This window comes from Heteronotia binoei, chromosome 11, assembly GCF_032191835.1.
Source record: "Heteronotia binoei isolate CCM8104 ecotype False Entrance Well chromosome 11, APGP_CSIRO_Hbin_v1, whole genome shotgun sequence".
Classification (NCBI taxonomy): Eukaryota; Metazoa; Chordata; class Lepidosauria; order Squamata; family Gekkonidae; genus Heteronotia; species Heteronotia binoei.
The window spans coordinates 49,206,809-49,222,605 of record NC_083233.1 but is presented as its reverse complement, the minus strand read 5'-3'; the positions used below and the strand labels follow the sequence as shown (position 1 = coordinate 49,222,605).

At 40.3% G+C, this 15,797-nt stretch overlaps 1 protein-coding gene across 2 annotated transcripts in view; it reads right to left on the bottom strand.

Moving 5' to 3' along the window:
• CABIN1 (calcineurin binding protein 1) overlaps positions 1-15,797 on the bottom strand; it is a 102,548-nt gene that overhangs the window by 57,928 nt on the left and 28,823 nt on the right. Inside the window, exons 21-25 of one of the 2 annotated variants that reach the window (XM_060250119.1) lie at positions 8,227-8,372; positions 6,612-6,873; positions 6,251-6,511; positions 5,637-5,788; positions 4,405-4,583 (exon numbers count right to left, since the gene is read on the bottom strand). In XM_060250119.1, coding sequence (XP_060106102.1) covers positions 4,405-4,583; positions 5,637-5,788; positions 6,251-6,511; positions 6,612-6,873; positions 8,227-8,372 — 1,000 coding nt within the window. The remainder of the gene's footprint in view (positions 1-4,404; positions 4,584-5,636; positions 5,789-6,250; positions 6,512-6,611; positions 6,874-8,226; positions 8,373-15,797) is intronic. The other variant, XM_060250120.1, reaches the window with a different exon arrangement.

The window sequence follows — 15,797 nt, the reverse complement described above, 5'->3', positions numbered from 1 at the left end:
CCCTTTGGCAAACTACATAAAAGTAGCTATAATCCTAACCAACCAAGAAGGTTTAGCTCCAGGAGGCTTACTTCACTTCAGCCAATGCAAAATACTTCATTCTGCTTTCCAATGGGAGCAGGCTATCTGAAGCATAACCAGCATCTGCCCTGGTTTCTGATTGCCTTCTGGGCTCAATTCAAAGTACTGTTGCTGACCTATAAATTAAAGCACTAAACATCTAGAGTCCAATGTATTAAAAATACCCTCCAGGACCAAGTTTTCCAGCTAAGCAACAATTCAGGATGGCAATGGGACAGAGAAGTGAGCTCAGTGGCTGCCTCTCAACTATGGGATTTCCTTTCCCTAGAGACTTGCCCAAATCCAAGATCATTGAACTTATGGAAATGGTGCAAATTCTTTTTATTTGAATGGCTACACAAAAACATGAGTAAGGAGAGATGAGGGTGATGCAATTAATCTAATTACTTTTAATCTGCCTTTGAGATGCACAAGGTATAAATCTAGTGATTTATCACAACACACACAGTATGGCCTGAACCCCCTCCACCCTTCAAATACATGATCCTGCTAACTTTCTTATATCACATTTTTATTAAAACACAAACAACACTTGCTTGCATAAAGAACAAGAAGAGATGGATGAAGAAAACATGTTGAAGTGGCAGAACAATCCAATGGTTACAAGAGCTAGAGGACCAATTTATTTTGAAAGGAGCCTTTGCAGTGGGTCTGTACAGAACAACATTTCCATTGACCAAGTGGGGTGGGTTAAGCTGCAGTTCTGGCCTATAGTTCAAGCAAGCCGTGATGGGTAAAAAGCAGGGAGAGAATATCCACAGACAGAGTTTTAGAAAGGGCTAGGGCAGCACGGGCAATATTGGTTACAAAAGTACGAATGCACAGACAGCAAAAGATGACAATGACAACAACAGTCACATTTCATTGTACAAAGAGCTCTAAATGAGTTTTTCTGCTCTAGTGAACTCACAACTCCCCCCCCCCCCCATGCATTTGCTGCATAATGTGCCAGAACTCTGCTAGTGGATATGGGTAGCTGGACAGCAACACAAAAGACAAGTGTGACACCAAAACCAGACAAATCTTAGAAAACAATGTCTCAAAAATTTCTTGGTTGGAGCGACTGTTTTGATTCAGATGATACCTACTTCTTTTCATTTGCCATCTCTGCTGCATTGATCGATGGCCAAAGGGGGACTAAGAAATCCAGCCTCTCTGTTTCCAACAGAGTCACTGAAAGATCTTTAATTGATGGTAGTCGAGACAGGGAAGGTGAGGGATGGGGGACAGGGAAGAAACCAGCTTTTCAAGTTTTCATGAAGTTTTCATCATCTTTCATATGACAGTTCTTAGGGCTGCTAGGATTGTGTAATGACTTATGATGAATGTGCTGGATTTATTTTCTTGTATTTATTTTGTGATTTTTACCTATAACATTTTTTTCTGCAGAAGTGGTATAGAAATGAGTACACTTCTGCGTTGAATGAAGGAAGTGATCCATGTAATACCTGGGCTTCTGAACAGTCATTTTAGTGTCCCCAGATGGCCAGCTGCAAATACTTCACATCAGTCATTACCAGATAAGTATAAAGCAAAATATATCTTCTTTGGGTGAGGTTAATTTCTAGGCCCTTAATCTGTACAAATGCTTTAAAGGAAAGCTAGAAGCCTTGGTTTAGGTCACACACTCTGGCTCTCGGGGTACAACAGCTATGCTAAAAGGAAAACGAAGAAGAATGAACGCACAAGGGAAGGACAATGGGAAAGGCCAATTCTTATGCATATGCTTACAGAAAAAGTGGAACAGATAGCAATTGCTTTTAACTGTTAGGAAGAGGCAGCTTTATCAAGGCAAGACTGGAGGAATTCTGCATTTTACAGCACCAGCTCAAATGCCAGATTTGCTCCATGCAGGCTAAAGATATGCTCCATAACACAGGGATTCAAATATACTGAAGCATCTCCTGCACTGCCAACCAGTTCTGTACATTCTTTCATACCTGGAATGGGCAGCACAGTCTCATAACCTAGCTCCCAACACTGATCTGGTTTGTTTAAGAGCCATACACCTTCAGGAAGAAAAGCAAACTTCTTCATTTGAATATTTTTTGTTCTGCTCTGAATAAGTCAGCTGATTCCATATTAAACTATTAATTTGACTAGGAACCATTATTGAGCAGTCCAATTGTATGCAGAACTATTCCAATCCAAGCTCACTCATTTAAATGGCCTTAAAATGGAGTAATTTTGCATGGTAACACACTGAAATTTACATGGCAATGGTGGACAATGTTGCTTTAAGACATCTGCCTGGTGCTCTCATCATCCATTATAGCTGAAGCTTTGGGCACTGTTGTCTCTCTGGGTTTATACAGGCATTAAGCAGAGCCCCTGCCCTGATTGAGTCCATTCTCCCTCTTCTCCTCTCAGCTGTTTCCTTGATATTGAACAAGAGGATGGATTCTTGTACTCCTGAAGTTGCTTCTGTTTTTCCATTGCTAGTCATGCCCTGCAGCTGACTTTCACTACTCTTTTGCTGGCCTGTTTTATTCCAGGTCCTTCATGATCTTGAGCAGCTTTCCAAACAACAGACCAGCTGACAATAATTTTTTGATCTAGAAATCTCTCCCTTGTATCAATGTTTATCCAGATCAAAGATCATCCAATGTTTATAAGTGTAGCTGACAGGTCTGCACAGTCTTCTATTTTTAAAAAAACAAAACCTTTATCATTTATATTTCATTATTTCAAATATTGTTAAAAGCATCTAGGTATCAAGGTAATGGTGCAAAAGAGTTAACATTTATTAAAGAACAGTGTTGCAGGATGTTACAAGCTGTAACAGCAAGCTGTTTCCAAATCACAATCTAAAAATAGAGGGGTTTTTTTTCCAGGTAGATACTGAGTGAAACGCAAACATGAACATTTTGCTGAAGATCTCAGTATTCCTCCATTTGAAAAAAAAAAACAACCTGACTTAATAATGCAAACATGAACCAAAGCAAGGCACAGTGGACAGCTTGAGCATGAAGCTGGGCTGCTACAGCCCATCAAAGCACTGCACAGCCCTGGCTGCCCAAGCCACAATTTTGCTCTTCTAGGTCAGGGGTGGGGAACAGTGGCTCTCCAGACGTTTTTGCCTACAACTCCCATCAGCCCCAGCCATTGGCCATGGTGGCTGGGGCTGATGGGAGTTGTAGGCAAAAAACATCTGGAGAGCCACTGTTCCCCAACCCTGACCTAGGTGAACAACTCTGCTTTCTCTTTGCAACAGGTGGCCAATTATGCAAGACTCTGCAAATGCTCTTTGGAGCAATTATTACATTTGACCTTCCAAGAAGACACTCAAATGCAACGTCTTCTATTGCTGTGGTAGCCTCAAGAATATTAACTTTAGTTATAATAGCAGATGCAGGAAGATATAACATTTTCATTTTGTGGCAGTTGTGCTGATAAAATTATATACAGCACAATGCTTTCCTTTATATACATTACTCAACATATTCCACCCACACAAAAAGATTCTTGCAGTGCAGGTATGGTCTATGCACAGTTAGAATTCATCCATACCTTGCCTATTATTTTAGGTTACTGAATTTTAGGGCACTACAGGCTTCATATGTGTTTTGGGAAACTGCAAGTATACTGCTCCAACTTGAGCAAAGCCAGCACAATGTACATTCTTAGAAAGCACAGTTGTATTGCAGCCCCACCATGCAAGTTCTCTAGCCCAAAGAAGGTGATGCTCAGAACAGCAGCTTTCTATCACACATTTGGTTGTATGGCTACCTCATGTGAATTGTGGTGCTAATTTTATCTCAATGGCACTTTGCCAGTAAGATTATTATACCAGGCAACTATTCCAACAAGGCTATCTGGCAGGATATAATTTTATCAGCTACAGAAAAGTACTCACCACTCATTGGAAATCAAGGGAAATAAAGAGATAACAGAAGAGAAAGTCAGTGGGAGCCATTCCACTTCACACTGTGATTCTGACACCCATGCAGTTGCCACCTTCCTTCTTCCCAAATGGCAGGAGTCAGGACTGAAAAACTGTGCCAGGGAAATATTTCTGAACCAGAGAGATCCGAATCTTTTATACCTTGAGTATTAAAATTCTTTGACTTTGGGAGTCTTCAGCATTTAATCAGAGTATTAAACAATCTGGTATACAAATTACTCAATGGTTCCTCTCATTTAGGTTGAATGGGAGGTAGCAGCTGACCACTGTGGATTTATGAGGTTAATGAGTTGCAATATTGCCCGTGTTACCAAAGACCCATCACCCTCCTCGAAGCAAGCAAATTGAAATTCCCAAGTGAAACCCCCCATGATTACAGCACACCTGTGTGCTGGCAGTATTGAGAACAGGGACTGTACCATCCGGTGTTGCCTGCTGACGGGTTTTTTTACATTTGACGTAATCGTGGTCAACTGGAGTGGCTGTGTAGGATGGGGATGTCAGACCTGGACCGGAGGAGGAGGGAAGGGAAGTCCCAGGGCCTGGCACTGTTCCAGCAGAAGAATGAGAGTCCTCATCCACCATGCAAAGCTTTTCCCTGGTGGAAGAAGAGAGGACAACAGGAAGAGAAAAAGATTGTACTGGCATATAGTGCGTCCTTACTTGATCAATGTCAATTTTTTTACCCTTAAAACACACATTTATTGCAATTTTAACAGTATGTTTCTTTTATCATGCCCCATAACCCTGATTCTGTATTCCCTCTGAACCACTAGTCTGCAAGCATCTCTGCACTCCCTCAGTTAACCATTTCCCCTCCTCAATCTGCTCTCCATCACAGATGTGTTCTCTTCTTTCTGCATCACACATCCGCATCCTCCATCTCTCAATTGCCTCTTTTCTCATTCCCCATCCAACAGGTTCCTACACCATTTGCAACTCCCTTCTTTCTTTATGGTACTCTCATTTCTCCACACCACTGTATACCCATCTCCTTTTTCTGCTGAGCCTCACCCCAACAAACAAATTTCACCATGCAAAATCCTGCAAAAAAGAAAAGCTGTCACACTGTCCAACCAATTCATGAGCTGAGGCAATTTCAGTACATGTGGGCTAGCTGAAAAAGTGCAGGCCTCTGAATCCAGAAGACGGTAATGAGACATACACACTCAACACACACATTCACATGCACTTAGCTGTTCACACAAACATTACATACCTGGAATTCCCAAGGGGCTGAAAATAGTCTATGTAAGTAGATTATGCTGTTATACTGTAAAGTTTAAACAAATGCATAGGTTTGCTAGCCCATGACAAATTCATAGGTTTGCTAATCCATGTTTTTATTAAAAGGTCTGGTTTTGCAGAACTGTAGTTATCAGTTACAAATCTGATTTCAGATACAGAGCCACCCGGAAAAGGCAACATCAGATACCACTGGATATCATGTTGAAGTAAGAGAAGAAGCACTGCCCCTTTTAGATTAACTTTAATATTTCCCACACTGAGGAAAGAGAGGCTCTTTGTAAAAACCAGACAGCTGAGTTGTCACCTGATCAATATGGTACTCCTAAAGTCCCTGTACCGGGAATATACTGAAACAGGACTTCAAAGCAGCCTTAGTTTCCCCTATCAGCAAACTAGCACTCACTTTTCAGTAATTTTGGGGGTATTCTTCTCCTCTCCCCTTGCAAATGGCCCCTCAGCAGCTTCCTTCATAAAAGTGACAAGCAGTTCTGCATCCACTCCAGAGTCAGCCTTTCCCACTAGCTTCAGGATAGAGGCATGAAGTCGAAAATATACCTAGAAGAAAGCAGTGTACTGCATGGCAAGATTCTGCAGGATTTTAAATTTGTTTTCAAATCCTAACTAAATAGTTTTTTTTTTAAAAAAAAAAACCTTTATTATACATAACCACTTGTAGTAAACCACGTATCAGAAAGCTGCTTAGAGTAGGCTCATAGACAGTCACACATCTGGCTGCCCAAAACAAGAGGCAGGACAGTTTTTGGAATCAGGAAGATAATTAATTTAACTTCTTTTGAGCTGCTGATGTACCACAAAATATTCTAACATAAATATATGCAGGAAAATGGCTGAGTTGCTTTAGGGAACATGAGAAAAGCTATGCTACTGTCTGAAAGAATAATGCTTGTGTGCTGACAGATGTGATGCTCATAAATTTCTGGGTCTTAGGATTTTGCTTTGCTTTAAAGGCTACTCACAACCACTAAATTTTTCCATGCTTTCCTTTCATGATTTTACCTCCAAGGCCTCCATCGCAAGTTCTGGAGGGTTATGATAGTGTATCTTCTTGGGATACCTGGCCGCTTCCTCATGGAGGAAGTGTCCTGCCTGTTTGTAGTGAAGAAGGTAGACCACAGGAGGTTGCTTCTGCTTCTCAGCAATCTTGCCCAGCATGTAATGGATCAGCCACTCCTCCTCATCCCCATCACCCTCACACTGAGATGCTGATGTGAAGCAATGCTTTGCTGTCTCCAACATGCTATCCCGTCGGCCTTCCATCTGAAAGAGGAAGCATGCTTAAGGCTAGGCAGCAGCAGCAACTGGTCCATTCAAGACAGGCAAATTGTTTTGAATCTGCAGGCTACAAGTTTTAGCTCACCTGCTGCACCACCTCAGGTGGTAATTCTGACTTCCACTGCTTAAGCTGCCTGGATGCAAAAGAATGCAGGGCATAGGACATGGTGCCGTACTCTATCCACAGGGAGAGGTTGGAGCCATCAATTTCAAGGGCTCTTTTGAAACAGTTCAGGACTGGAGTGGAGTGTTTCCAAATGGGGCCATCGCTTTTCAGCTCATTGGAATTCAATTTGTCTTGAATTCGACTTGCCCGAGCTAGAGCCATGCCAGCCCAGGAGTCAAATCTGAAAGAACAAAAAAGCAGCACGTTGTGAAACACAATTCACTCAGGAGAGCCCACCATGCAACACAGCAACATGCACCTGTTTAAGTTATTTGTGACATGTCACTGCCCATATCTGTGATCCCATCAACGCATTGCTTTATTGAATCCTACATTCTACGGTTTGAATGATAATCCAAAGGCTATTTATTCCATGAGCTTTATACATAATTGTTCATGAAAGTTTGTATGCAACCCATATTTATGTTTATCCATTTATATTTTACATCTTATTTAGAGCATGTGCTTTTCATCTTGTTCCTGCTTTAAGGGATATGGCTGTGGGAACTGGTTAAAATGGCACTGCAATTTAAAACCATGTTTACACTATAATTTCTGTTTTCATCATTCAAGTCCTTATAATAGTTTCTCCAGGAAAGATAAGAGTTCTGCTGCTACCGTAAGTTTGGTGCTTCATTCTGGTATACACAGTGTGTCCAAATGGGTTCATTACTTTCAGAGCTGTGATAATTTTCTGCAGGAATCTAAAATACCCACATATGAAAGTGACCTTAAAAATTTCCTTCGAAGCTGTTCATGAAGGTGGCCGCATCTTCCTTGTTACCCTACATATACACGATATTGCATGGATGCCTTATTTTAACTAATGTATGCCCACTGCCATTTTCTGAGGTGCTCTTTGGATATTAGATGACCTACCAGTATGCACAAATAATATAGGTGGCTCAGGCTAGTCTGATCACATCAAAGTGAGCCCTGGTTGGATGATAGACCACCAGGAACTCCAGGGTCTCTAGGAAGAGGCAGACAATGGAAAACCACCTCTGAATGTTTCTTGCCTTGAAAACCCTACAGGGTTGTCATAAGTTGGCTGCAACTGGACAGCACTTCCCACCACTATTTGTATGTGTACGTTCAAATATAATCCCATGTCCCCAGATCCTCAAGAACATCAGGAATCTGATAAGGAGTAGATCATGGGTGAAGTCAGGAAGACGAAGTGTTAAGGCATCGGACTACAACCTTTTAAAAATATCTATCAAAATGGTACTTTGGAGCAGGGTTCACCACCACTGCTCAGAATCTGAAACCTGCTCCTTTTTGGAGTTAAGTCCATATGTACCTCTGGGTTGAACATACATTTGGCCTTCTCCAGGCCAGTACATTCCAAACACAGTTACAGCTGTAAATCAATGCAGCACAAAGATAGGTCTGAAAGTGAGGGTAACTCATGTTATCTATTCCTCACAAATGCTTCAAACTTGGGGGGGATGTGTGTTGCAAATTTAAACAACACATGTTGGCAGCAAACTGGCTCACAGGCAATTTGGGGAGTCCACTCAGTTTTGCTGACCTGTTAGGGCAGATGCAGACATCATGCATGTAAAACTTGATGGCCTTGGACTGTTCTTTGTTCTTGAAGTGATAATCTGCCAGTAGGTAGTACAGCTCTGTAACAACTGGAGGAGAGTAGTCTGCACCTTCGGGAAGAGCTGGTACCTAAAGACCAAGTGGAAAAGAATGTTGATCTCTTCAGTGGCTAAAAGGAATTCTTAAATAGGCTATGCTCCCATTTATTCTAACTGCACTGTTACCTAGTCCTTTCCCATGGGGAAGTGATTCAGAATACTGCACACTAAAGAAAAAACAGAATGTACAGAGTGTCAACAACCAGTCTTGCATAGACACACACACCCCACAATAAAGTTGGCAGAGAATGCCATACAAAGAGCACAACAAAAGAGGATAAGAAAGGACTCAGGTTATTCAAACTGAATGCCCCTGGAACTGGAGAATCCACCAACCTCTCTGGACCAATTTCTACTTTGCCCCACAGGATTTGTGCATTGAAGTTTTCTGGTGTTCTACTTAAACAAACAAGGAATGGGTCCAGAGAGAAAACCCCCAGTGACATTGGCCATTGCTAGTAGGTGGGCAAAACAAGCCTGACAACTTCTTCATGGAGTTAGCAGAATCCAACTGGATTCATCCATGCTGATGTTCCAGAACACCTTCATTATTAGAGGTAATAGCTGCAAACTATAGAACAGGATCTTCCAAGAGAAGAAACATGTAATCCCAGAAATTGAGACCAACTCTTCACCTCCTGCAGTAAAGTGAGCATTTGGTTTTATTTTATTTCACTGGATTTATAACCCGCTTTCCCTGGAACTGGCTCAGAGCACATAACATTGATTTATTTATTTTAGTTGGCTTATATTCCACTCTTTCCAGCAAGTGGGCTCAGGGCAGAGAACAACATGATTTGACAACAATTAATGCTTACAGATTAAAACCATAAATAACAAGATAGTAAAGCCATTAAGCAATAATATACAACATGGGCGGCAGTTCCAGTTGGGTACACTCAACATATCAAAACAGCTATAGGCCCAAAAGTACAACAGGAAGATGGTAGTAATGAAGATAATGTCACAGCAAGGGAAGCCAAAAAAAGTAGAACATGGACCCATTCTAAAACATTAAGAAATACAATAAATATACTAAAATAAGATCTATAAAATACATCCACTATACAGCTAAAAATGATGTAACATCCTATGGAGGGGCAATACATAATTGTCTGATAAGAAGGAAAGGGGAAGGTGTGGGGGGAGAGAGGAGAAGGAGGTTAACAGGTCAATACCAAATTCAGGAACCGAGGATCAAGGGATGCTGTTCAAATGACAGCATTTACTTTCATGTTGCCCAAATCAGACAGATCCACAGTATTAAAAGGATGTCCCTGCATATGCACCAGTCCTACTGATTCATGACTACTGCATGCTCTCGCCCTGCTTGGAAATACAAAATTTGGTTACTGTGCTATTTGTAGTGATCTGTATTATTTTGCCAGCAAAAACTGGGAGAAAAGAGGCTAAGGTTCTCCAAAGTGTAAGAAGCTCTAAGTAGTTAACAGGCACTCATCAGCTGATGTGTACAGGAAATAAATGAAGCAGGGGAAGAAATTATTTTTAAAGAATCAAAGCTGGACTGAGTGGAAAGCTCTGTTGGGCTTGAGAGGAAAACTACTTGCTTCTTCCTCCGAAGTGAATACCTGAAAGATTAATAACTACATCAAGAAAGCCATAAATGACAAGAAGGCTTTAAAAAGTGGAAGAAGTCTTTCCCAAACATGATGAATGAGAAGGTGGTTATGGGTTCTGGCAAAACAAAGATAACTTGACAACAAGGTAGGCAAAAAGAGAATTGGGAGCACAGAGCTAAAACAGTAAGATTAACAATAAGAGTTCTGATACAACAGACTAAAATGGTAACCCCTCTGGATTAAGAATGTTGTATTAAGTATATTGTATCCCTGTCAGGACACTGGCCGAGGAGGCATGTGACATTTGCAGTATAACAGACAACTGAAAGGACTACTAGAGGAAAATAGGGAGATAGAGAAACTGAATTAGTTCTCACTGATGAAAACGTGAAGCAGTTACCCATGCTGGAACTGCTTTTTTTCAGGAAAAATGAAGGAAGAAGGTGATGAGAGCAGTAGTTCTAGAGCTGACAACTTAAAAAACTAATCTCTTAAGAAAATTATGCAATTTACTGCTAAAAATCAACCTCCCTTTCAGAGGGCTGGAAGCAGTAAATATATAATACCAGCTAAAAGGGATCCTGAGGTTGTCAGTAAGTGTAAATCAATGAATATTTGGGCAAAAATTCTTCACTTTACATACATAATACACTGAGTCTGAAGTGGAGATCTTGGGGTGGATAACTCATTAAACTGGCTCCTTAGTGACAGTGAAATAGACAAACTTCATGCTGGGGATTATTAAGATTGAAAATAAAAGCAGTCAACAATACAATGCCCCTGTACAGATCTGTGATATTCGGAATATGGTGTACAGTTCCAGTTCCTATATCCTCAACTGAGGTGTAGCACTGGAAAGGGCAACCAAAATTAATAATAAAATTAATGCCCTGCTTGTAGGTCTTCCAGGGGCATTTAGTCAGCCCCTGCATGAAAGAGGAAGGTGGACTGTACATGCCACTCATCTGATCCACTACAGCTATTCTTAAATCCTAAAACTGCAATAGATAACATATGGTAAACCACAAGACAAAAGATATTGGGATTCTTATTATCTTAATATTATTCATATTATCAAATAGAAATACATACTATCAACTGCAATGGATTACAAGGAAGAACCTAACAGAAACAACCTTACTCTTTTGTTGAATTTCCCTGTCTAAGTTAACAACTGACAGTGTTCCTAAAAGCAAATTTGAGAGACAACATACTGCCATATGTTTTTCAGTAAGAACTTATAATTAAGACTGTCACTTCTTTGTAGCCCAAAATGTGAAGTTTCATTAGAAAGGCATGACTTTTCTTCAGAAGAATATTGTTTTATATTCCCCAATATGATTCACATTTATCAGTTTTCCCCACATAATAATTGTGATACAGAATTTGATTATATGCACCACTCAGACAGAATGCATGCAGTAAAGCTTGCCTGTTACCAGCAACTTGACCACCCAATCATCAACAGTTAAGTAGGTAAGCCTAGATGAAAACAGATGGGAACACCAGAAAGGTTTATTGAGAACTGACATTTGGGTAGCGTAAGCCACTCCACAGTATTGGTGTTGTTGTGACAGAAGCATCCCCAAATTAAGCATATTTTTATCATGCTGCACAAGCCATCTCAGGGGTCTTTCTGGGTTGAAGCCAGAGTAGAAATCTAAACAACAGGGATTATAAAATATTTCATTTTGCATGAAAATCTACAAGTATCATGTTTTCTACATGGGAAGAGTTGCTGTGGAAGACCCATTGCAAACTCTTACTATCTTATTGGTATTGCCGTGCCCCATCTAATGTTCTGTTCAGTGAAACTACAGTTTTTATGTCATACATTCACACATAGGTATATTATCTCATAATCACCAATTTCAGTGTGTACTCTTCTTTAATCCAGTACTGATGCTATCACACCAATGCTACAAAAACTTCTGTTTTCAACTCAAGCACATTCTGCACATCTAAATGTAAAGTTTTGTCATATGCTGTGTGTAGAACACCAAATGCATAGCCTTTAGACACCAAGTTATACTGCAAAAATAGAAGCTTCCCTTTTGAAATCATTGTGTTCAAACAATTTCCATGTTTTTAATATGTCTATGAGGAGGACTATATCTTTAAAAATAATTTCTTACAGAGTTATATCTTTGAAACACAATATCCAAAAAATTAAATTTGGCTGCTACCAGAATATAATTCAACAATCCCTTTCAAAGTAAGTACACATTGCAATGTACTACCTTCAAATTTACAAATTTGAAGGTAGTACATTGACGTTATTTATTTGTTGATATAGTTTGCCATTAAATAAGAAATAGTATCTCTTCTGAGCTATTTTTGTTAACATCACCAAAAATATTGTCAGACGGTTCACCATTTTTTGAAGATATTTTCCATGGCAGTCAAAGCCTCGATCTGTGGAACATTGGTATGTTCAGCAGCTAATGTGTTTCCTCATATAGCATCATTCAGTTTGTTGATAAAATCTGTAAAATCTCACATTCAGGAGTTTGTCCCTCTTGAACAAAGTCTGAGGGAATTTTTTTTGCAAGGGTTCAATAGTAGATGCCTAATACAATGGCTTTCCTGGTGAGGAAATTTTCAAGCATCAAGTTGTTTCATCCCCTTCTGTACACAGTTCCATCTATTTTGGATTACAATCACATCCTCCTATATCTGCTTCTTTAGTTATGTTATTAACTACTGACAAGAACTTAAGTGGCACTGTTTCCTTACAGTTCAAATTTGTCCAACAGTGACTGTCACATAAACCCTGATTCAAAGGCCTACATGGCAGGAGGAATTGGACCTGGAGAAATAAAATTGGACATGGGATGAAATGGATTATCCTGCTCAGCCTGTGGACTGGAGTCCAAAACCAATTCTGAAAGTTAAATGAGACAAATGAAATTCAGCCTGGCTAACAGAGGATCATGTTTTGGGATTGAAACATATAAGCCTGGCCTTTATTCAAAATACTACACTCATTATCAGTCAGGACAAACTGAATATCAAAATCTCCATTTCAACTTGTATACAAAGCAGTTTCTTTCTCCTGCTCGACAGAAGGCATTGACTGAATGGAGGTTACATATTTTTTGACTAAGAAAGACCCATGGAAAAAGTTGTTGATACAGTGCAATAAGTATTCCCTATCTGTAGTGCTGCTTTCAACAATTAAATCCCTATTTGTATGCTCTGATTAGGATTCAAGCAAACAAAATCCAAGTCAGATTGTGTGATTTTTAAATAGCAAGGAATATACTCTGATGCCAGTGGCACTTTTCAGACAAACTTTCTTAATTCCTTTTTAAACAACTGAACATATGAAGCTACCTTATACTAGACCCTTGGTCCATCAAGGTCAGTATCTGTCTACTCAGATGAGCAGCAGCTCTCCAGAGTCTTAGGCAAAGGCCTTGGCCCTTTATCATCACCTGGTACCTGATCCTTTTAACTGGAGATGCTGGGGATTGAACTTGAGACCTTCTATATGCTGTGCAGATGCTCCAGCACTGAGCCATGGTCTCTCTGTACCAACATTTAAGCAGCTGTTCCGTCTTCCAGTGATCCTAAACTGGATTACTAAATCCCATTTTATTCAAATAGGGCTTACTCCCAGGAATGTGTTCTTAGGATTCCAGTCTTAATTATCTTGATAGGAAAACTCTATAAACAAAGTCCAAAAACATCAGATGAATATTTAACATAAAGAACCACTTGCTAACAAATTCCACATTTTAAAAATTCCTGTCTTCATTATCAACCCACTTGGAGTTTGCATCAACCTACAGTAATCTAGTTTTCAGACTGTAATTCAGTTTGGAATTTCTGGATAGTCTTACAAATTAATCCCAATCTATAGATGATTCAGAGGATCCAAAAATGGAAGGTCTCTTCACTAATTTATTTATGCTGTCTTTAAAGAAACTCAAGACATTATTTATTTATTATATTAGGTTTATGAACTGCCCAATCCCTACTATTGTTGTATATCTGGGCGATGTACAACATTAAAAAAATTAAAATAAAAATTTTACAGTAAACTGAATAATCAAGTGGCAAAAACAAGTGTAACAATTCAGCCCCTAGTTCTAGACCATGACTACCTCCTGTGTGAGGGGGAACAGAATAAGAGAAGGTGCCAGCCAGAATGGAAACCATCATTACCCTCAACCAAACACCTGGTGGAACATGCCTGTCTTACAGGCCCTGTGGAATTGCATAACTGATCTAGAGTTATTGTATTGTGGGAGCAAATGTAAGAATACTGAAGCCACTGGAAGCGAAACAACTACAATTGATATCAGCACCAGATTGTTTTAATTATTGATTTTTAAATTGTCATTTTAATATGCTATTTTTAAATTGACTGTTTTTATTTTGTTGTTGTGAGTGTGACGGACTCAGGAACTTAGCCTGAGTAGCTGGGGAACAGGCTTGCAGCGATTGGCTGGAACGTTGCCTGAACAATGAAAAACTATCCATATGAGGTTTGCTTAGCTGTGGAACACCTCAGGATTTTAGTCTTAGCCAGGGAGTCTTCAAGAGAAGTCTTCAGAGAAGGAGTCTGAAGTGAAGACAGTGAGCTTAGGCCAGTCAGTTGTAAAGACAACTGGACGAGGGGCTTAGAACAGCCAGTGAGGCTGGACTCCTTGTGGGAGACCGAGCTAGGTAGTCTCTGTCTGGCAGAGAGTTTTAAGGCAGTTTGAAACTCTCTGAGGGAGATTTTGCCAGTACACCAGGCAATCTCCGTGTACAAACTAGATCACACAAATACACACTGAGGGGAGAACTGGATTCTGGTGGTCAGCAGGGTTACCCAAGACTCAGACTAGCTGTGGGGCTGAGACACATCGGTATTGAAGGGTGCGAGTCCTGGAAGATAGCTAGTGTGAGAGGGTCTGTGAGGAAGAATATACTGACACCAGTCAGGAGTTCTCTATGTGTGTGTGGAAAGAGTGATTGTGGTTTGTTATTTTTATGATTTGGCATTGCCGAAACTATGGATAAACATCTGAACTAACAACATTCTGAGTGCCCAGAAGGCACAGCCTGCCTGCAGAATCTAGTGGGATTCTGAAGCCTGCTGGTTTATTGTTTAATTTAAAGATCTTCTGCCAGTGTTATTTCTTATATTTTACCTCAGTCTGATAAACTCTCTACTCTCAGTAATTGATTTATTCTGCCAATCATCTGCCAACTGATTTGCCTTTTGAATATTGAACAGTTATAATCAATATTATTTTATCCCTCTTCCTTGCCTTTTGTTATCTAATAAATATTTTTGTGGGTTTTGACTTTAAAACTGTATGGTGCCAATTTTTGAGAGTTCTGACAGGATTTCTGTGAGTCTGACAGGGACTGATAGAAGGTGACTGGGGAGAAATTTAAAGTGGTCACCCTCCCGAGTAAGTCTTTGACTTGATCTTTACAGTGAGCCTACCTGAGCCTGCTTCGGAGGGGGGGACGGGATATAACATACATACATTAAAAAAATCATGCAGGGTCCTGTTGGTGTTTGGCAGAGAGTTCCACCAGGTTGGGGCCAGGACTGAAAAGGCCCTGCTCAAGGACAGCTGGATATGTTTGTTATCCAAGGGACATATCAGAGAAGGCAGACCCGCAGATACCACTCAGGGTCTTAAAGGTTAATACCAGAACCTCGAACTTGACTTGGTACTCTACAGGGAGCCAGTGTATCTGGCACAGCACAGGTTGTATATGTGCCATCTGTGACGTTCCCATCAGGTCTCGTGTCACCACATTCTGGACCAGCTGGAGCTTCCAGGTCAATCTCAAGGGCAGGCCAGCACATAGCAAGTTACAGTAGTCTAGTCTGGAGGTGGCTATTGCATGGATAACCATGGCTAGGT